Source organism: Leucoraja erinacea, chromosome 2 (assembly GCF_028641065.1).
Source record: "Leucoraja erinacea ecotype New England chromosome 2, Leri_hhj_1, whole genome shotgun sequence".
In the NCBI taxonomy this organism is placed as follows: domain Eukaryota; kingdom Metazoa; phylum Chordata; class Chondrichthyes; order Rajiformes; family Rajidae; genus Leucoraja; species Leucoraja erinaceus.
Genome location: NC_073378.1, coordinates 74,712,729 through 74,735,030, shown reverse-complemented (window position 1 = coordinate 74,735,030; position 22,302 = coordinate 74,712,729). Strand labels below are relative to the sequence as shown.

General features: G+C 42.4%; 1 protein-coding gene across 1 annotated transcript in view; it reads left to right on the top strand.

The window, feature by feature from the left end:
* Positions 1-22,302, top strand: part of cpne4b (copine IVb) — a 310,526-nt gene that overhangs the window by 171,316 nt on the left and 116,908 nt on the right. Inside the window, exon 3 of the mRNA XM_055658639.1 lies at positions 19,724-19,909. Coding sequence (XP_055514614.1) covers positions 19,724-19,909 — 186 coding nt within the window. The remainder of the gene's footprint in view (positions 1-19,723; positions 19,910-22,302) is intronic.

Below are 22,302 nucleotides of genomic sequence, written 5' to 3'. Positions count from 1 at the left end.
AAAAAATAGCTAAGAATATTTTGCAGGGACACAGTGACATGGGATTGGCCTGCAGAATATACTTTATTAGGTTTAGTTCTAAAATCTGCATTTACCATCCGTTAAGGTTTTAATAAAATTAATGCCTTACTTGATCTGGTTCACTATGATTGACAGCCATGCCAGACATATCCTCTATGCAGCAAATGTGCAATATAATGATCTAAATGCGTTGAACTCTGCCTCTGAAGTTTAGCTCTGTTGATTTCAAAACAACTGAATGTTATAAGTGAAGTTGCTGCACGTTCATTCGTACATCAGGCAGTTAGCACATGAAGGAGGACAAATGTTTTCATCAAGGGCTGTTCTGAGAGAAAGTTGTCAGGGTAGGGGGGTGTGTGGGGGATATTTAAATTGGTGGGTAAGGGGAAGTGGAAAGAATAATAGAAGTAGCTGATTGCCCGATGTTACAACAAAGCAAATTAATCGATAGAAATTGAATACCTGTTTTCATTCTAATGAAATGACTTGGGCAGTTTTATATTGATCACGTATGTGAACTCACCCAGCAGGCTGCACAAGGCAATAGGGAATGGCCAATAAATCTGATCTTAGTAACAATGTCTACATACTGTGAATGTTTTAAAAAATATCAATATTTTGTCATATATCCATATTATCACAATCTTTAATTTTGTAAAATTAATACCTAATATTAATGCTTAGAAGATGCAAACAGTGGTGCAAGTATTAGAGCTGCTTCGTCAAGCACCAATGGAATCAATGTCGACCTTTAGTGTTGTCGGTGTGAAATTTGCACATTCTATCTGTGATCGCATGAGTTTTCGACAGTCGCTCTAGTTCCCTCCCTGACCCCAAAGACGTACGGATCGATAGATAAATTGATGGCTGTAGTTTGTCCCTCGACTTTTCGTGAAGAGAACACAGTGAGAATATAATTTGATTAGTGTAGATCGATGAAGCTCAATGGTTTACATGGACTCAGGGGGCTGAAAAGCCTGTTTCTATGTGGTGTGCCTTTATGAGAGTACAGCCCACTAACCGTGTGGTCACTATTATAGTGTTAGAACATGGTAGTAGATTTGTACACATCATATCCATGAGCAGCAATGTGATAATCAGCAGACAATCTGTCTCTGTGATGGTTAAGGAATAAATATTGGCCAGGATAGTTGGGAAACTCCTACACATTTCACATTTCCTTTAAATAGAGCCATGGGATCTTTTATGTTAAGCCAAGACAGCAGGTCTCATTTATTCTCATTTCTCCTTTGCTTGGCTCAATTTATGTTTTCTTTTTATTTCCCCCCGTTTCACTATTCCCCTCATCCCCTTCCCCCCATTTCCTTTCTCCCTCTGGCTTTACATTTCACTTCCCAACCTTTCTTATCTGGCACCGTTTTGTCTGCATTTCAACTCTAGTCTTTGGCAGGTGGGTGGAGATAGTGACAATCAACCCTCCCGTGTATGTCACCCATTCCTTCACTCCAGAAATGCTGCCTGTCCCCGCTGAGTTATTCCAGCTTTTTGTGTCTACTTTCTATTACTTGCTCAGCTTTGACCAGCCTTGAGTAACATCAGCCAGCAACCTTAGTACAGGTATCGTAAATCACTGTGGACTATTCCAGCTGGATTGTTTTCAGCCTTAACTGTCTTGTTAATTTTCAAAGGTCTTGAGTTCCATTTGGGTTGCGCACATGAGAGCAATTTCCTGGTCCCCCAAAACCACCTGCCATCTCTTTTGCAGGGAATCAGAAGAACCTCAAATGCCTACCTCCATCCAACAGTGAATACTGATGTTGCTTTTCTGGGGTTACTTGCATGGTATCTACCAAGGTTATGGTAAGACACCTAGTTGATATGTTGTGAAACTTCCCAAAGTCTTTTTGAAAGTTGAACTCGAGTCATGCTGCGAATGAATATTTATACTGCTGTCTCCAGGAACGAGTGTATTAGGTCTTAAGATTAAGTCGGATCACATTATCTGTTTGCTTGCTTTACTGGCAGCTTGCAAGGTCAGCAGAGCTTTTGGAGAAAGGAAAGGTTGTGAGGACCCCAGGAGGATTGTCAGGACAGCTGATGACACTGCTAAAATTCTTGTGTTTCGTCACTCAAGCAAATAATATTGGTTATTAGGAGCAAAAATACTTCCAAATGCCATAGTTTGTGTTTGCAACTTGTTAAGATGCTGCAGACGTTCTGCCAATCAGTGGTATCCAGTGCCATCTTCTTCACTGCCTTGTGCTGGGACAGCAGGCCGATGCCAACAGGATTAACAAACTCATCAGGAAGGCTGGCTCCGTCCTGGGAGCGGAGTTGGATTCATGAGAGGTGGTCTTGGAGGGAGGATGCTCCTCAAACTGCGGAGCATCCTGGACAGTACAGCTCACATGACACACTGATCAACCTTCATCAAAAGACAGGCTCCACCAAGATGCAGGACAGAACGCCATAGAAGATCATTCTTCCCTGTGGCTATCAAACTGTACAAAACCTCCTCCTTCTGTCATGGAGTAGACTGACCCCCCCCCAAACCCCCCACTCCCTTCCAATCCTTGCACATCCCCAATCCTGGCCACTCATCACTTTAATTTTATGTTTCATGTAGTTTGTTTTTCATGACTGTTCGCAGATCAATTTCCCTCCTGGGATAAATAAAGTTATATCGTAATGTTACACTGTTCCTTTTTGTACTTTTTTTCTAATTCTTGTTTGCAAAGATTTTGGATAAACATGAACTAGTAAAGGAGAAGCATTTTAGATTCATTAAGGCAAATTGCGTTTGACCAGCTGAATTAAGTTTTTTTATGAGGTAGCAAAGAAGATAGATGGGGACCATATTGTTGATGCTATAAATGTGAGGTTATCCATTTTGGCGGCAAAAACAGGAAAGCAGACTATTATCTAAATGGTGGCCGACTAGGAAAAGGGGAGATGCAGCGAGACTTGGGTGTCATGGTACACCAGTCATTGAAGGTAGGCATGCAGGTGCAGCAGGCAGTGAAGAAAGCGAATAGTATGTTAGCTTTCATAGCAAACGGATTTGAGTATAGGAGCAGGGAGGTTCTACTGCAGTTGTACTGGGTCTTGGTGAGCCCACATCTGGAGTATTGCGTACAGCTTTGGTCTCCAAATCTGAGGAAGGACATTATTGCCATAGAGGGAGTGCAGAGAAGGTTCACCAGACTGATTCCTGAGATGTCAGGACTGTCTTATGAAGAAAGACTGGATAGACTTGGTTTATACTCTCTAGAATTTAGGAGATTGAGAGGGGATCTTATAGAAACTTACAAAATTCTTAAGGGGTTGGACAGGCTAGATGCAGGAAGATTGCTCCCGATGTTGGGGAAGTCCAGGACAAGGGGTCACAGCTTAAGAATATGGGGGAAATCCTTTAAAACCGAGATGAGAAGAACTTTTTTCACACAGAGAGTGGTGAATCTCTGGAACTCTCTGCCACAGAGGGTAGTCGAGGCCAGTTCATTGGCTATATTTAAGAGGGAGTTAGATGTGGCCCTTGTGGCTAAGGGGATCAGAGGGTATGGAGAGAAGGCAGGTACGGGATACTGAGTTGGATGATCAGCCATGATCATATTGATTGGCGGTGCAGGCTCGAAGGGCCGAATGGCCTACTCCTGCACCTAAAAAAAAAAAAACCAAAAAACAAATTTCTGTGCTGTGTATTTGGGCTTTAAGAAAGTCTTTGATATAGTGGTACATAAAACAATGTCAGCAAAATTGAAGCCCTTGGAAAAAGGACAATAACACCATTAATATAGTATTGACAATGGGATGAAAAACTGAGGCCCTAAAAGTTCTCCATAAAATGGGGACTAAAAGGTCACCGCAAGATCTGCTGCAAAATGCAGTGGCATAGTTAGGCCAATGTTTGTCTGTTGTTTTCTGTTGAAATAAAGGAGAAACAAAAATAATTTTTTTGGTTGGTCTGGTGCAGTGAGCAAGTTTCAGTTGGTAGTGAAGTGTTGCAATGGTTAAAGGTGTGGAGATTGGATTTGGGGGTTTGTCAGGTCTGGAGATGATGGTGAGGCAACTGAAGTACGGTGGGGTGTGCTGAATATGAAGGAAGGGCTTGAAGAAGCCGGCATAAGGAGATGTGTGGAAGGGAAGCTGGCAAATTGTGGTTGGGCGCAGTAATGAGACCACAGGGCTGGTAAATGTAAAGCAAAATATGTTCTGTTTTGTTCTGCTTTCGTGTGCTGGGCTGGAGCCTGTTCCAGGATGACTCCTGTCATCTCTGCAGTGAATGGTTGTTCTGAGAGTGCCCATTGAACAGTCCATGGAATAATGTGATCCAATTTGTCAGGCACCAGCCCAAAGGAAAATCGAACGACAAATTACATTACTCGTGTTAAGCATTGCAGAAATTAAGTTATCTGTCACAAATCACCCTTGTATCAACTTGCATAATGGAATTTTTACTGGTGTTGTTCAACATGGACCAAACCTCTAAGCCAGAGACTTGTAACGCATGGATGCTTTGCAGACTGGACGGAAGCTAATTATGAAGTTCAGCACTATCACAAAAAATAAAGATTGCAACAGTAGACTTCAGAAAGACATTGACAAGATTGCAATTAGGTATATGTTTGTTGGACAGAGTTTTGTGTGTTACAATTTAGTTTAGTTTAGTGATGCAGCATGGAAATAAGCCCTTCCTCCTACCGAGCTTGCCCTGACCAATGCCCACTCATGCACGAATTCCATCCTACACACTAGGGACAATTTATCAGAAGGGAAGACCGTGAAACACCCACTTCAAAATCATTTGTTCACATAAGTCTCCCATAAATCGTGATGCCAGTAAATCGTCTACGACAGAATCAGTCTCGTTGATGACCAGGTTAATCAAGGATGCACATTATCTGACACTGTTCTCAATCTTTCTCAACACAATATTGTATATTGCCTCCCACAAGCTTCCTGTGGGAATGAAGCTAATCTTCAGAATTGATGGAAACATTTAACCAACCCTGATTGCATTCCAGAGCCGAGGTCACATGAGGCTCAGTAGTCTGCAGTTTGCAAATGATGCTTATGTTTGTGTATGATTGGATACTGGTTTTCAAGCTATGGTAGAGTTGAACAACATCCTTCAATCATGTATTCATGCTACATAACACTGCTCTCCAACAACAAAGGTTCATATTGTCAACCATGGGGAAAAACACATGGTTTGAGTAAGAAGGAACTGCAGATGACGTTTTACACCGAAGATAGACACAAACTGCTGGAGTTCCTCAGCGGGCCAGGCAGCATCTCTGGAGAAAAGGAATAGAATTACCTTTATTGTCATTCAGACCTTACGGTCTGAATGAGATTTCGTGCCTGCAGTCATACATACAATAATACAATAATAAACAACAATAAACACAAATTAACATCCACCACAGTGAGTCCTCCAATCACCTCCTCACTGTGGTGGAGGCAAAAATATTAGGGCTGCAGTCTCTTCCCTCCTGACTAACTAGATGACTAACCACCAACAAGCACCTCAAGGAACTTGAAAGAAACCACCAACTTTATCTCTATAAAATGCTCCAAATCCTCTGGAAGGACAAACATCCGTGAACCGTCATCAGTGCTTTCTCCCAGCTGGCATAGCTGCAATGAGGCCTTAATTGCATTCATTCAATGTTGTTGGGATGGCCACATCGTTCACATTCACAACACCATCTTCTTGAAACAAACTCTCTATCCTGAGCTCCGTGAATGGAAGAGAATATTGAGTGGACAATGCAAGAACGTGCTCAGTACTCCTTTGGAAAAAAATGTAAATTCCCAACTGACTTTTGGGAATCCCTGGCTCATGGCCACTATAATTGGGGGAAGAGCATTGGTAATACTATAGAGAAGCTTGAGCCCATGTATCACAAGGCCCACGTAAACTGCCGGAGGAGCAGAGCACCTCTCAAACCTCCAACCCGTGTCATCAAAGGAACCACAAAGTCAAAGCAGAAACAAGTCATTGTTGACCCTGACAAGCAAAGCACAAAGATGAAGTAGTATTACCACAAACATTTAAATATTCACATTATCTACCAACACTATTACTACAACTATTGCTATTACTGTTGCTATTAATAAAATATATCAAGAGCTTCCGGGGAAAAAAATCTGCCATAATCTCATTGATGGTGGGGCAGGCTCAAGGGGGAAATAGCCTTTGTTGTTCCTAACTAGCTCAAAAAGAAGTGGAATACTGAGAGAGATGAGTCGATTGAAGATGTTTTGATTTTAGACTATATTCATTCATCTTGAATACGCAGAATGGGAGCATAGAAATGTACAGTGTTGGACATGACAGCAACCACTTAATGTTCATGTTCTGCTTCATCTACCATCTCGGGCATTATTTCAATCTGTCTAATGCTCGTGCTGCTTTGTCCTGTGGAATCAGTGTATCTCATGCGTAATTGAGTCCTAGCCTACTTACAGTACTTTACTTTCTGTCTGTACTTTGCCCCTGCTCCAATACAGAAAGCGATGCATATCCGACTATTGGTAGCCAAGCTAATGCTATTTTTAGAATGCTTTGGACATTATTATTATTACATTTAAATACCATATCCTTGCATCTGAACCAAAATGTAACTAAAATGATGTCTCCACACAGACCTACCGATCAAAATGACATAAAAACTAAATTGAACTGTGCCTCGATTTGCAGAGGAGAGTCTGGTGTTAATGCATATGGGATAGAGTTAAAAGGCCATGATTTAGTGATCTGATAACATCATAAAAATACTGAAAGGGAAGCTAGAGGGTGCTTCTGACCATTAGAAACCTGGGAATTAGTTAGTGCATTACCTGAGTTATTGCCTTAATATTGTTTCCAATGACTTGCTGTAGTTGTGCAAGTAGATTACATGACTTATTTATAGCCTGATTGTCTCTGGCTGCTCTTAACATACATTGGGTAGGCATATCAAGTGTAGATGATAATGCATGGCACACTATGCAAAGTATGAAGAATCAGATTACAATAAAAAAATTGTATTCAATCTTAAACCATTGCCCAATGTATCATTCTGTGCTGATGATTGAAGTTATCTATAGATAATTAAAACTCTGATCTTGTGCTCTTCCGGTTTGCACGGTTTTAATATTTGTGCAAAAATGGTACACGATAGTGCTACGATTTTTCATCAGCTCACCTGTGCTGCAGGTTCTCCTGTGCTGCGAGTGCAACAAGTTTTGTTCTGATCGGTAGTATATTGTAAAAGTTAGCGAGGTTTAAAAACTGTAAAAACCGTGCGTAAGCAGATCGATCTCCTCTCCTGCCAGTCAGCGCCGCGCGGATTGATCTCTTCTCCTGTCACTCCCCGGGATGGTCCGCCCCTTCCTGTGCCATCACGTCTTTACTGGAGCTGAGGGACGCTGTAGGTGGCCGGCGGAAGTCTCCAACCGGACATAATTTTCAGATATGTTGCCAAATGGAAAGTGCAGAGGCTGATCTCGGCAGAGGAGAGTGCCCAGCACCCACTGTGAGTCCTGAACGCACTGCTATTGCAACGCCCCGCAGCTCGAGCCCCTTCCCCTCTGGTCCCCCTCGCTGGCTCCTGCCTCCCTCCCCCTTGACACCCGCCTCTCCCCCATGGCGCTTCCCCCGTCTTTTCTCCAAGCTTTCCCCCCACCCCCTCAGCCCCACAAGCAGGCGCGGCCATAGCTTCTGGTGCTTCTGGGCCGAGCCAAGGACCCGAGGCCCGGCTCTAAGGGCGCCGACGGCTGATGCTCCTCCGGGGCACACAAGAAGGGAGAGGAGCGGCAACATCAAGATCTGAGGGAGGTGAGGAGGGAGTGTGGGGGAGGAGGAGGAATAGAGGGAGAGGAGGGGAGAGTGGGGGTGGTAGGGAGTAGGGAATAGAGGGAGAGGATGGCAGTGGGGTGAGGAGGGATTGTGGGAGGGATAGGGAGAGGTGAGGAGTGGGGAGATGGGGGATAGAGGGATTGGAGGGGGGTTTGGAGGGGAGAGGAGTTATGGCGGTAGGGAGGGGGTGACTGAGGGTAGGGGAAAGGAGAGGGAGAGAGAGGTGAGGGAGGAATTGGGGAGGGGAGGAGGAGAGGGTAAAGAAGAGGGAGGGTGAAGAGGAGGGGGAGAGAGTGCTACGGATGAGGGGAAATGAGTTGCGCCTGTGCAGTTGGGGGCTATGGGTGAGTGGTGGAATATTGCTATGGTTGTACTGTTATACAATTTGGAATTGGAAAAAAGTTGAAGACGATACAGATTTAAAGCAAGTGGGAAGAGCGGGAAAGAACAAGGGAGAAGGTCCAGAAAGTGAGGAAGGTAGGAGATTAAATGGTAAAAGTGAACTGGATATAAAGAAAAAAAGTGGGTGGAGATGGGAGAAGGAAAAGCAAAAGATTGAGTCCAGAGTAGATGTAAATCTGGCTACCAGAAATTGTAGAGCTCATTCTTGAGAATTGTAATATGTTTGGTCAAATGATGTGTATTCCTTTAAATGGGCTTCATTTAAACAATGGAGGAAGCCAAGGTCACTGTTACGGACCTCCTGGACTTTAGTTGGCCATCTAGTGGTGATTCTGTGTAACGTTTTGGTTGGCCATCTAGTGATTACCTATGTGAAACGTTTTGAGTGGCCATCTTTCAAATTTAAAAACAAACCGCCATCCTCATCTCTGTCAATCCCTAACACAGCATTGTCTTTTCACACTTTATTCCATTAAACTCTCAAAATACACAGCTGTCTGTTCCTTTCGAGGGAGATGGAAGGAGTGTTTAACTAGACTGAATAGTTGAGCAGCCTGTGTTCAGTGAAAGCAGTACAGTCACAGTGGTACTGCACAGGGAATTAAAATGATATTATTTGGAACCTGCTTCCTGATCACCCACGCTGCACATATTCTTTATAAAGGAGGGAAGACTGCATTTGATGCAATGATCTTTATCATTTTCACTCTCAAATCAAAGGTCATTGGTCTGAAATATTGCCTGTTTCTCTCTTTATGCTACAGTATACTCTGCTGGTTATTAGCAGCACCTTTGTGTGGTAACATAGATGTGACCTCATAACCTTTGTATGTCCCCAAGTAATAGAAACATAGAAACATAGAAAATAGGTGCAGGAGTAGGCCATTCGGCCCTTCGAGCCTGCACCGCCATTCAATATGATCATGACTGATCATCCAACTCAGTATCCTGTACCTGCCTTCTCTCCATACCCCCTGGTCCCTTTAGCCACAAGGGCCACATCTAACTCCCTCTTAAATATTACCAATTAACTGGCCTCAACTACCTTGTGGCAGAAAATTCCAGAGATTCACCACTCTCTGTGTGTAAAATGTTTTCCTCATCTCAGTCCTAAAAGATTTCCCCCTTATCCTTAAACTTAGAAATACTTTACAACTAATGAAATACTTTTGAAGCGTGATCGATACAATCAAACGGGGTCTTCAACATTAGCTGCCTTCCTGTCTTTCTGTCTCTTACTCAACATTCAGGAAGGCACAAAAATAGTAAGATTAAACGAGAACTTACCAGTTTGAAGTTTGATCTGTATTTTATGAGGCGTTACGATGAGGGATTACGTGAAGAACCCGTCCAGCACGCATGCACGACATACTTCAAAGCAGCGGTGTGGAATCACAGGAAACACAATAATTGAAATAAACATAATAAAGAAAAGGAGAACTAAGATACCAGTTGATCACTATAATTGAGGGTGGGAGCGAAGGGCACATAATCCCTCATCGTAACTCCTCATAAAATACAGATCAAACTTCAAACTGGTAAGTTCTCGTTTAATCTTACTATTTTACTTCGGAGTCACGTGAGTGACTACGTGAAGATTTTAAAGCTCTGTGATTTCAAACCGTGTAACAGTCCATACTTCACTCGCTGCCGAAGTCATCCAAGGGAGGAAGTATGTTATCATAATCAAACCTGAATCTGTTTGTAAAACAACAATGGTATTATTTGAAAATAATAACAAAGAAATTAATGCTCCCCCAGGCTAAATTATATATTTTTTGCAGCGTCTAAAATTCTCTCTGCAAATGAAACAGGTTTTAATGGCTTGTTGTAGAATGTTTGAAAGTTCTTCCCATGGACCACCCCGATTGTTACCAGGTTAGGTCCAGTGGCACATCCATACTGTTAGCCGCCAACGTGGATGCTGCTCTGGTGGAGTGAGATGTGTAAATATCGGTATTCACTCCAGCAGCTCCTAATACCTGTTTGAGCCATTTAGAGAAGGTTTGACTCGGTACCCTGACCCAGTGGCGTTTTTGTGGCCGACCCATTATGTCTCCCTCGGGAATTTTAAGTTGTGTTGATACATTGTAGAAGGTGAGTCATGACACATAACGGTGGTCATGTGGGTACGCCCGGAATTTCCATAATGAGTCCTGAAGTTCCTGGTCTGCTCTGTTTTACCAGCTCCTGAATGGTGAATGTTATTTGGTCTGATGTTATGACCATATTGTCCAATCTGCGTAGGTAAAAAGACTGGACCCTTATGCTGAGACTAAGCCATCAGCGTGCCCGTATACAGGGTAGCTGTTTTCAGAGTAAGAAATCTGGCTGGTGGCCATCCCTTAGGTATGTCAGGACAACGCTGACATCCCAGATCTTGGTATATCTAGGTCTTGGGATTTTGAATAGAAGGTACCTCTCATTAATTTGGCCACCAGTGGATGAGACCTATGGCCTGTTTCCCTTGGTGCCTGTCTTAGATAGGCTGACAGTGCACTTCTAGCACATTTGATAGTGCTATAGTTCAGACCTTCATCATGGCGAAGGCTGGCCAGGAACTCCGGTACATATGTATGGTGGTTGAATAGTAGGTTGTCTTTGTTCTCGAGAAGTATGTTTCCCATTTTCTTATACTAGAGAGATATTGTTTCTTGGTGGAAGTCGGTGAGATGCTGTCATTGTGTTCATGGTCCTATTTGACAAACCCAGGTCCATCAAAAGGTCTTTTTGGAATCTGCAACCCAGTAGGCTTATTCTGTCATGGCATGGATGACTTACGCCTGATACAGGGTGGATCAGTAGATCTGGTCCATGGGGAATGGTCATGGGTTTCAATTACCTCAAGGATCACTGGGAACCATGGCTGTGTAGGCCAGTCAGGTACTACCAAAAAGTCCAAAACATGTCTGCCACAGTATTTAGCTCACCTGGTAGGTAAGTTGCTGATAGCCAAATATGTTTGACGACATACCATTACCAAATTGTGTTAATCAAATTGTCACATGATATCGATTTTATTCCGCCCATGTGGTTTAGTATAGGCCACCACTGTGATATTGTCAAATTATAAACGAACATGCAAAGTGGGGCACTATTGAACAATATGTTTTTAACCCATAGAACGCACCCAACATTTCCAACTAGGTTTTATGTCCAGTGTCTGTAGTGGTGATCTTGGTGGAAGTCGGTGAGATGCTGAGATCTCTTATCCACGTAGCTGCCCAAATGTACTTTAAACGTGTAATTGTACCCACCTCTATCACTTCCTCTGGCAGCTCATTCCAAGTACCCACCACCATCTGTGTGGAAAAATTTACTCCTGGGATTTCCTTTAATTTTTTCCCTCTCACCTTAAACCTATGCCCTGTAGTTTGAGACAATACTCCAGGTTCAGTCTCACCTATGTCTTATACAGCTGTACCATGACTCCCCAACTCTTTGCTCGATGCCCTTACTGTGCCTGCCATACACTCTTTTCACCATCCTATCTATATGTGTGACCATGTTTAGGGAGCTATGTACTTGTGCCCTATTGTGTTCTGCAGCACTCCCAGGACCCTTCCATTAACCGTGTTTGTCCTGCCCTGGTTTAACTTTCCAAAATGCATCACTTTACATTTGGCTGTCCATCTGCCATTCCCTTGTCCACTTTTCCAGTTGCTTCAGATCCCGTTGTAATCTTAGAACACCTTGTTCACTGTCCACTGCACCACTAAATTAAAATCTTACTATTCATGACACCTGCATTCCTATCCTAATCGATAATGTAGATGACAAGCAGCAGGTCAAAAGCGTGATAGAGTCCAAGGAGCGGCAGCGTCTTGTTGAAGAATCTTGAACTGGAGTTATGGTAATGGTTGTCCATTTAGTACCGATATATGAAATGCCTTCACACAGGATTCTAAACTCTGTCATTGGTTTATTATTATTATGTCTACCAAAATAAAGTGCAGAATTTAGTATTGCATTTTATCCAGATAGCTTATCCTTGCAGACTACAGTCACACAAGATTGTTTAGTTAGTTTAGAAATACAGCATATGAACAGGCCCTTCAGCCCATCGAGACCATGCTAATTGTCGATCATCCATTCACACAAATTCTACATTATCCCACTTTTGTAACCACTCCCTACATAATAGGGGAAATGTACAGATATCCTACAAACCTGCACGTCCATGGGATGTGGGAAGAAACCAGAGCACCCAGAAGAAACACATGCATTCACACGAAGAACATGCAAAATCCGCACAGACAGCTCCCAAGGTCGGGATCGAACCCAAGTCTCTGGCAGTGTGAGGCAGCAGCTCTACTAGCTGCACCACTATACCACATTTGGATGATGGGAAATATATCCATAGCTTGTGTAGGGTCCATTCAAGTGTGTAACAACAGTGAGGGAAGAAGCTATCCTTGAATATTCTTGGTAGTGCATGTTTTTCATTAACTCAGAGAGATTTGGACAGTCGCTTATTGAGTTTATTCCAGATATAAGGGAACAGGGGATATGTTAATCAAGTAAGAAGATGAGCTGTAGAATCGTTCACAATATTATTGAATTGCAGAGCACATGGCTGGGCACATATCACTTTTTTTTGTATTTTATTGCAGAGATTGAACGGGACAGTTTTAGTGATGGAAAGAGAATGGGAGTGGAAACTGGGATAAAAGTCATCAAGAATGCAAACAGTTGGGTTTGGCATGAAATATTAGCTTATCTAAAACAATCTCTTATTTAATGACGAAACATTGCACCAGCATTTCTGTGGAAGTTTGGAATTTCATGCTATTTAGGGTTGGTGCCGGATTTGAATATCAATCTGAATCCAATAAAGGCTTGTGGAACCTATTTAATCTAGTGGACATTTTATTAGCTTGAGGATGATGAGTAAAAAATACATTTATAGAAATTGAATTCTAGATTTTCAGGATATTTAATTCTTGCATGCCTGTACTTGTAAATGCCACAGCATAGCTTTAATTTAGTGTCCAGGCTGCCACTCATAGTCCGCAGTATAATTGGGGAATCACTGGCTGCAAGCTCTACTCTACAGGTATAAATCTCAAGCTGGCAATGCAGCATGACTCTCCAGTTAGTCAACTGTTTGCTGTGCCTGTTTTTATTAAGCCAGTACATAGACATATTTAAGCAACTACATACCCTTGTGTTTTCCAGCTCCACCGAGTATTTATAGTGACGCTTCTTGCCACATTCTGCATTGAGACAGAAGCTATTCAAAGAGATAGCAAACCCCCCTGAGTATTTCAGTGATGAGCTCTGCTAATGAACGCCAGCAGTGCTAGCCTCACTATTAGTAGATAGCCTCACGAGCCCTGCTGTCAGGGAAGCAGAAGCCACAGAAGCTCAACGATTTAGATAGTTTCATTTTCTTTTTTGCTTTTGCAAAGACTTTTACAAATCATTATTCTTGTAATATGACTGCAGTAACTAAAGATCTGAAGTATTCATGAGGACTTATTTTTTCAAGTCCACTGATACATTGGATGCTCCTTTGGAAACCACTGATGCTAATATCCAGCATAACGGCTACCTTCAGTGGGTTAACATTAATCTTGGTTGGCTTCAGCCCATTCTATGTCCTAATGCACCAGATCTTGTTTGATCATCATCCTCGTGCTCACAGAGCTACTTTGTTTCCCAATCTGTTTTGTTGGCAATACTCCTGAGAAGTAACCCAGGATGTTTTACCACGTTTAAGGTGCAAGAATGAATGTACCTAAGTTATAAAAACAGACATTTGTAATTGTATCTATCCCTACAGATAATATTTAATGTACCTTCAAACATTACTAATTATGAAATGTTTGAGGATCATCATGCAAATAACAATTTATTTTCATTAATTCACGGAGTCAATGACAAGGCCAACTTTTATTGTCCATTTCCAGCTACTTAGTTTAGTTTGGAGATAGCTTAGCGCGGAAACAGGCCCTTCACCCCACTGAGTCTGTGCCAACCAGCGATCCACTTACACTAGCACTATTCTACACAGTAGGGACAATTTACAATTTTTACCAAAGTGAATTAACCTAAAAACTTGTATGTCTTTGGTGTGTGGGTGGAAACCGGAGCACCCGGAGAAAAGCCACGTGGTCACAGAGAGTACGGACAGACTCTGTACAGACAGCACCAGTAGTCAGGATCGAACCTGGGTCTCTGCCGCTACTGCTGCGCCACCATGCTGCAAAGAAGGAGGCAACATGCCTACTTCCTGAGCAGATACTTGTGAATTACCCTCTGAGGATAAGGTACTCCCTCTGTGCTGGTAGATGGGCAGGAATAGGACCCTAGAACCAGCAAAGTTGAGGGCAGGTGATACATTTCCAAGTCAGGTCAGTCTGATAAAATATGCTTGTTTAGAAGTTAAGTGAAGCACAATTGTCCTTGTTAAATACAATAGCATCTGATTGAGTACATTCATGAATATAAATACAACTCTTGTTAGTAAATTAAGCTTTTGGATGAAAAGCTGTATTCCTTAATTTTTCTTAATAGCTTAAACTGTTTTTGAATTAAGCTCTTGATCCCAACAAGTCAGTGTGGGTGTTCAGTAAATGTGATGGATAGTCTGCAAAGAATAATGAATGAATTAATAATCTATGAAGCCATCATCTGAAGATAGATTTTATCATGTGCAAGTATAAGCTTTTAAAGTTTAGTTTAGTTTAGTTTAGAGATATAACCTGGAGACAGGCACTTTTGCCCACTGAGTCCATGCCAACTATCAATCACCTGTTCATACTAGTTCTATGGTATCCCACTCTCTCAGTCACTCTGGCTAGCTATTTATAGAGGCCAATGTCTTTGGAATGTGGGATGAAACCGGAACACCAGGAGGAAACCCTTGCGATCACACAGACAGCACCCGAGGTCAGGATCGAAACCGACTCTCTGGCAATGTGAGCTAGCATCTCCTACTGTCGCACCACTGTGCCATCCCAAATTTCATGTTAAAATGTGAAATGCAAGTTCAAAGGGGAAAATTATTCAGACAAAAAAGAAAACAAAGATTTTTGATCCTTCAAAAAAGGTGTAACAGTTGCCGTTAACATGGGGTGAACATGCAGATCAAGATGTAAAGAGCAGTTATGCTCAATATACAAGCAGTGAAGTTATGAGATTGACCTGAGACCTGTTCTTGATGGAGTCTTCATCGAATGGTCCTTTTTATGAGCTGAAATTGTGCAACATTCAGGACTTTACCAGGGTAGAGAGCTAGGATTAGATATGTGTGGAGATAAGAATTACTGCTGAGATAGTTGAAGTTTCTCTCGGGCAGCTGAGATGTCAACACCAAATGAAAGTTCACCAATTCTTTCCTTGGTTGTTAAATTGTTTTGACTTCAGTTGAAACTTATGTCAAAGCTGTGAGTCAGTGGGCAGTACCATCATGTCTGTGTGTCAGAGGTCCCATTCCATGGACTGAAGTTTATAACTCTCGAGACTGATTTTCAGACTGGTGCTTTCTCGGCGACTTCCTTTAAATGAGGTGAAAACAAGACTGCATCTTCTCTATCCTGACTGGACATTGAAGGGCAACAGCATGTCGGGTAAATGCAGGCCAGTTTTCAAAGTTAGTAGAACAAATCCAGTGGGATAGGATTAATTCATAATTGGAAAGGCAGCGGTTGATTAGGGATAGTCAATATGGTTTTGTTGGTGAGAGATTCTGCCTGACCTAAGTGTATTAATGAAGACATTGTAGTTCATATCATCTACAGGGACTTCAGTAAGTCTTTGTTAAGGTCCCACATGGGGGATTGGTTCAAAACATTGGTCCATGGGATCCAAGGCAAGTTGGTAAATTGGATCCAAAATTGACATGGTAATAGTTTGCAGAGGAAGAGAGCGGAGTAATGTTTTTGTGACAGGTAGCCTGTGGTCAGTGGTGCTGTGACCCTTATAGTATATTTTATATATTAATTATTTGAATATGAATGTAAATAATATGTCACAAATAGGTGGCGGTGTTGATAGTGAAGAGGGTAGCCTTAGGCTACAGAATATTAATGAACACTTGATAACATGGGCTGAGCAATGGTAGATGGAATTTAACCCTGAAGCATGCGAGGAGACTAATCAGGCTAATAAGAACATAAATGTTGAATAGCAGGGCCCTTTGGATTATTGAGGAACAGAGAGGCATTGGTATGTTTGACCATTGATCCCTGAAGATGGCAGTGCAGGTAGATAAGATGCAGAAGAAGGCATACAAGATGCTATCTTTCATTATCCAAAATGCAGTCTATAATAGCAGGCAGGTTATCATACTTTATAAAATATTGGTTGGGCCGCAGATGGAGTATTGGTGGGGTTTTAGTCACTATATTATAGGAAGGCAATAATTCTACTGGAAAAATGTGCAGAGGAGATTCACAAATATGGTATCAGGGATGGAGATTTTCAGTAAGGAGGATAGAAAGTGAAGGCTGGGTTTGTTTTCCTTGGAGTAAAGGAGGGGAGTGTGGAGCTGACAGAATTATGACGCGCATAGATAAGGTACATCGTAAGAAACTTTCTCCACAGCAAAAATGAGTAAAGCTGCAGAGCATGGGTGTAATATAAGAAACAAACGGTTCAGAAAAAGTCTGAGGAAGATTTATTTTACCCAGAATCTGGAATGCAGTGCCTGAGGGGATGGTAGAGGCAGAAATTCTCAAAACATTTATGAAGTAGCTAGTTGAATACTAGAATCACTAAAGCATAGAAGGCGATGGATCAAGTGTTAGTTAGTTGGATTATTATATGACTAGCGGGCTGCTTGATGGTCAGATTGAAATTGCAGGACCAAAGGGCCTGTTTCTATGCTGTATAAATATGTGATTGTGAGCCCATGGCATTGTGTTGAAGAATCACATTACATTTCTAAACACATTATTTGGCCATTACAATTTTTTAATTTGTTGGAGATTATTGAGCACCTCATTTCTTAGATAGTATTCACATTTTTGTGACTGGTGCGAAATCAGATGAGGTCCATTTTTTTTCTTGGAAGTCATCCGAAAACAGATCAGTCTGGAATTGTTTGTCCCTCCTTCTGCGCTATAAACTGTCAGACTGGATTTTGCATTGAGGTCTCTGCAAAGTGATTTCTAAGAACCTCTAACTCAGAGGCAAGGATAATATTGCCTGGTGCACTGCAGTATGGTCAGTAACTATATTCAAGTTGGCGTTAACTCCCAAAACAGGTTATATTTTAACTGTTTTCTTTGCTTAATGCACTTTAACTCAATTGGAATGCAGTTTTCTGGATAACAGAACAAACATTGTCTTTTTGACTCTACTTTAATATTATAGTATACATATTTGTATTACATATTACATATTTCTGCTGCACTATTTATGGTGTCTCATACTGACATTGGTGCTTCCAGTTATCAGAGCCCTGCGTCTTTCTCCAAACACAATAGACAATAGGTGCAGGAGTAGGCCATTCGGCCCTTCAAGCCAGCACAGCCATTCAATGTGATCATGGCTGATCATCCCCTTTCCTGCCTTCACTCCATATCCCCTGACTCTGCTATCTTTAAGAACCCTATCTAGCTCTCTTGAACACCTCAAAGACGCAGTCGGCAAAAAATTCCTAAACATAGAAACATAGAAACATAGAAATTAGGTGCAGGAGTAGGCCATTCGGCCCTTCGAGCCTGCACCGCCATTTACCCTGATCATCCAACTCAGTATCCCGTACCTGCAGATCCCCTTGGCCACAAGGGCCACATCTAACTCCCTCTTAAATATAGCCAATGAACTGGCCTCAACTACCCTCTGTGGCAGAGAGTCCCAGAGATTCACCACTCTCTGTGTGAAAAAAGTTCTCCTCATCTCGGTTTTAAAGGATTTCCCCCTTATCCTTAAGCTGTGACCCCTTGTCCTGCAATCTTCCTGCATCTAGCCTGTCCAACCCCTTAAGAATTTTGTAAGTTTCTATAAGATCCCCTCTCAATCTCCTAAACTCTAGAGAGTATAAACCAAGTCTATCCAGTCTTTCTTCATAAGACAGTCCTGACATCCCAGGAATCAGTCTGGTGAACCTTCTCTGCACTCCCTCTATGGCAATAATGTCCTTCCTCAGATTTGGAGACCAAAACTGCACGCAATACTCCAGGTAAACTTCCCAGACCAGGAGACATGCTGCAAGGTAGTTACCTCTTCCACAAAGCCTCCTTTCATCTGCAAAATTCCCTGAAGCCCGGACTAAATGTACAGAACAGATTAAAACAGAGACTCTGACCCTCATTGACACAACCCTTCATGACCTAGGCCTAGTCATAGGGCCACACAGCACAGACACAGGCCCTTCAGTCCATGCTGTCCAAGATGCCCCATCTAATCTAGTTCCAGGAGATTGTCAAATGTCCCAAAATGTAACGCTGAAATTGTTACTTGCAGCAGCAGCAGCATAAAGGGCCTGTCCCACGAGCATGCGACTCCATGCAGCAATCGCGACCTAAAGTGGCCGCTTCAGCCGTACGGCCTCGCGGGGCCGGTCCCACTTCGATCGCCGGAGCCATATGGAGTTGTGCGGAGCTGGTCCCGACATCGCGCGGGGCTCCTTAAAACTGATCGTGATCAAAAGTTCCGCGCGGCAACCGTATGCACCGGATGCCGTATGCACCGCCTCGACGGGTGTGCGCAGCGTCTTGACGCCGTACATCACGCGTGAACTTCCCGCGGACTTTGCTCAAACTTCACGTCACTCACTCGACCTCCGCGCGGCCCCCGCTTCCGGTTTGGTCGTGCTCGCCGCATGCAGGTGCATGCAGGCTCATGCTGGTGGGACTGGCCCTGTACGGGGATCACTCGACCTCCGCGCGGCCCCCGCTTCCGGTTTGATCATGCTTGCCGCATGCAGGTCGCATGCTCGTGGGACAGGCAATCTTTCCTATCCATGTATTACATGCATTTTAAGTGTTGTACCTGCATTAACTACCTTCTCTGGCAGCTTATTCCATATACCTATGTTCTCTGGTTCTTGGTTCCCCTACCCTGGGAAAAAGACTGTGCTTTCATCCTTTTAATTATGATTTTATACACATCTAATAATCACCCTTCATCCTCGTGCTCCAAGGAGTAACCTCTCCCTATAGTTCAGGTCCTCGAGTCCTGGCAACATCTTCATAACTCTTCTTTCCAATTTAATTGCTTTGTTTCCAGCTTATGGATTGCTTGGCTTCCTTTATCTCACCTCTGTTAAACATAGGAGTGGGTGGGTTTGAGCTTTTGGAACGCTTAGCAACAGCCATCTGTTATACAGGGTACAAACAAGCTCTTGATTTCCCATCTAATGAATTCCAATTCACTGTCTTTGAGGGATTATAGAGTCATAGAATCATACATTGTGGAAACAGGCCCTTTGGCCCAATTTACCCACGTGCCAATTTGGGATTGTAATCTTAGCATGTTTTATTGCAGTTCGTGTAGACTTTCCACAAGCTGATCCATATCTCTGATGTGTTCCTTCCACAGGTTGACCGGACTGAGGTTATCCGCACCTGCATCAACCCTGTCTTTTCCAAAGTTTACACTGTGGATTTTTACTTTGAGGAGGTCCAGAGGCTGAGGTTTGAGGTCCACGATATTGGAAGCAATCACTTGCACAACGGGGTGAAGGATGCCGAGTTCCTTGGAGGAATGGAATGCACTCTTGGACAGGTAAACATTCCAAACAGTGGAACACCGGTAGAGTTGCTGCCACTGTAGGATAGTGCTAGTGTACGGGGTTTGCTGGTCGGAGTGGACTCAGTGGGTCAAAGGGCCTGTTTCCATTCTGTATCTCTAAACTAAACTAAACTAACACCAGAATGTCTGACTTATGCCAGTGCATCGATGGGACAGCTCTCACTTGTGAATCAGGTTGTGGATTCAAACTCCTCCAATTGCCTTGAGCATATAATTGGAACCTGGATAAACATTTGCTTTATATCTTCTTCCTTTCATAACTTTCCAAACCACTTTATCGTCAATTAAACTCTTTTCAAGTGTCATCGCCATTGTCATGTAAACATAGTTACTGATCTATTTATGCACTGTTGGATCTGCTGTTTTTCAGGGAAGATATTTAATCTTGGACCTTTTGGGCAAATTTATTGTCTCTTTCCTTTCCTTCCTTCGAATTTTCTTTCCTTCCGAGATCTTGGTCATGTTTGTTCACAGTGACAGAGATGGAGTCAGAGGTTTAAAGGGGCATAACATTCAATGTTTATACATCATGCTGAGCATCTTCACCCATCTGAGTAGATTTACTCATGAAAACAATTGACGTATGCCCCTTTATATGAAAACAACTCACAAGGCTGCTCATAGAAGTCTGAAGATAACACAAAGGAAGTACTTGATCCCCTCCTGTAAACTAGACCCCTTAGTTACCTAGAAATTGGATTGCATGACACAATCATTGTTTGTTCTGAATGATTTAATTTCTAAGATATGCAACACATTTCAGTCTTGAAAATAACACCCGCATACCCTGCAAATAAAAAGTGGGGAAAGAATATGAAAATTTTCTAATTTTTCTGATCTACTTTTTAGAACATACAGCACAAAAAAACAAGGTCTGTGCCACACATTATGCCAAGACCAAATCTTATCTCCATGCACATTACCCATATCCCTCTTTATCAAATACCGCATCTTATTAAACTAGGTGTAGACATCATCGACCGCCCTATCTTGATCAATTACCTTAATCACTTCAAAAAACTTGATCAAATTAGTAAGCCACAACCTGTTGTGTGCAAAACCATGCTGTATCTCTCTAATTAACCCTTTCTCTTTCAAATATGAGTAAATCGTATATTGGAGAACGCTCTACAAAACCTCACCTATCACTGAGGAGCCAAACAAGCGTTTTGACCTCGGTGAATGGGACTAAAGCAAGTCCAAACATTAAATAATTATTTGATTTACCCGACAGGCAATAATTGTGGGATTGCACTCACCTATTATGTGGCTCCCCTCCTGATATCAGGCCGATACATGTTTAATAACCCTACTACCTACCCTATGTTTGCTTATTTTCAAAGAATGGTGCTCACATCAGAATTATGCACTCAATTGATCACACTTTCAGTGGACTTCTGTCTAGGGACAAAGATCAACGATCTCAAGCAGCCAAATCATCTTCTGTGGTATTCTCTCGTATTTTCTTTATCAGTTGTAATTCCTGGAATGAGTTGACTGTTTTGGGGTCTTTATTCCTTCAAGTTTGCAAAGAATGAGGGATAACTTTATACAAATATATAACATTCTAAAGAGGCATGGTAGATGTTAAGATGTTAACATGGTAGATGTTAAGTTTTCACACAAGATAACGGGCATAACTAAAAGATAAGGGGCCAGTCATTTCAAACTGACTCGCATAGAAATATTTCCTCACAGAGGGAGGTGAATCACTGGAATTCTCTGCCAGGCAGGTAGAGGAAGCTGGATTATTAAATTGGACTTAAACCTAAACCCAGGAGGTTGTTAAATATTCAATACATTGAGGAATAGTGAACTGTAGAGAAATGGTACAGAGGAAGTGCTGATGCCAGCATAGATCAGTATTTAGGGCCTGATGGCTCCTATTGTCTTGTCTCACTTGCTCCATTCCTTTCACTGGCTTAGTTTGTCAGTTTATTGTCCTTTGTCTCTCACTGTCATTAACTCTTCCCCCCACCTCCCTCCATCTCCTGCTTCTGACCTCACCCATGCCTTTCTCTACTCACATTCCCCTCACTCCCAAGAATGAATCTCTCTCTTGAGATCCCTTCATCATGATCTTGACTTCTGAGAACAATGGAGCTAACATTCCAGATATTTATATTGCCCTCTGGAGACCGATTTGCCTCACTGCGCTGCAGCGATCTTTCAGTTTTTCTTTGAGTATCCGGAGATAAAAAAATGTGTCTGTCATTCAGATATTTTGATTTCATCTGAAAATATATTGTATTCATTTCCTTTAGGGCATGCTGGAGTTATTACATGGTATAACTGGCAGTACTAGAAATGGTCAAAAAGACATTCAGACTGGAAGGTTGATCTCACCTTGTGTATCCACTCGCCAA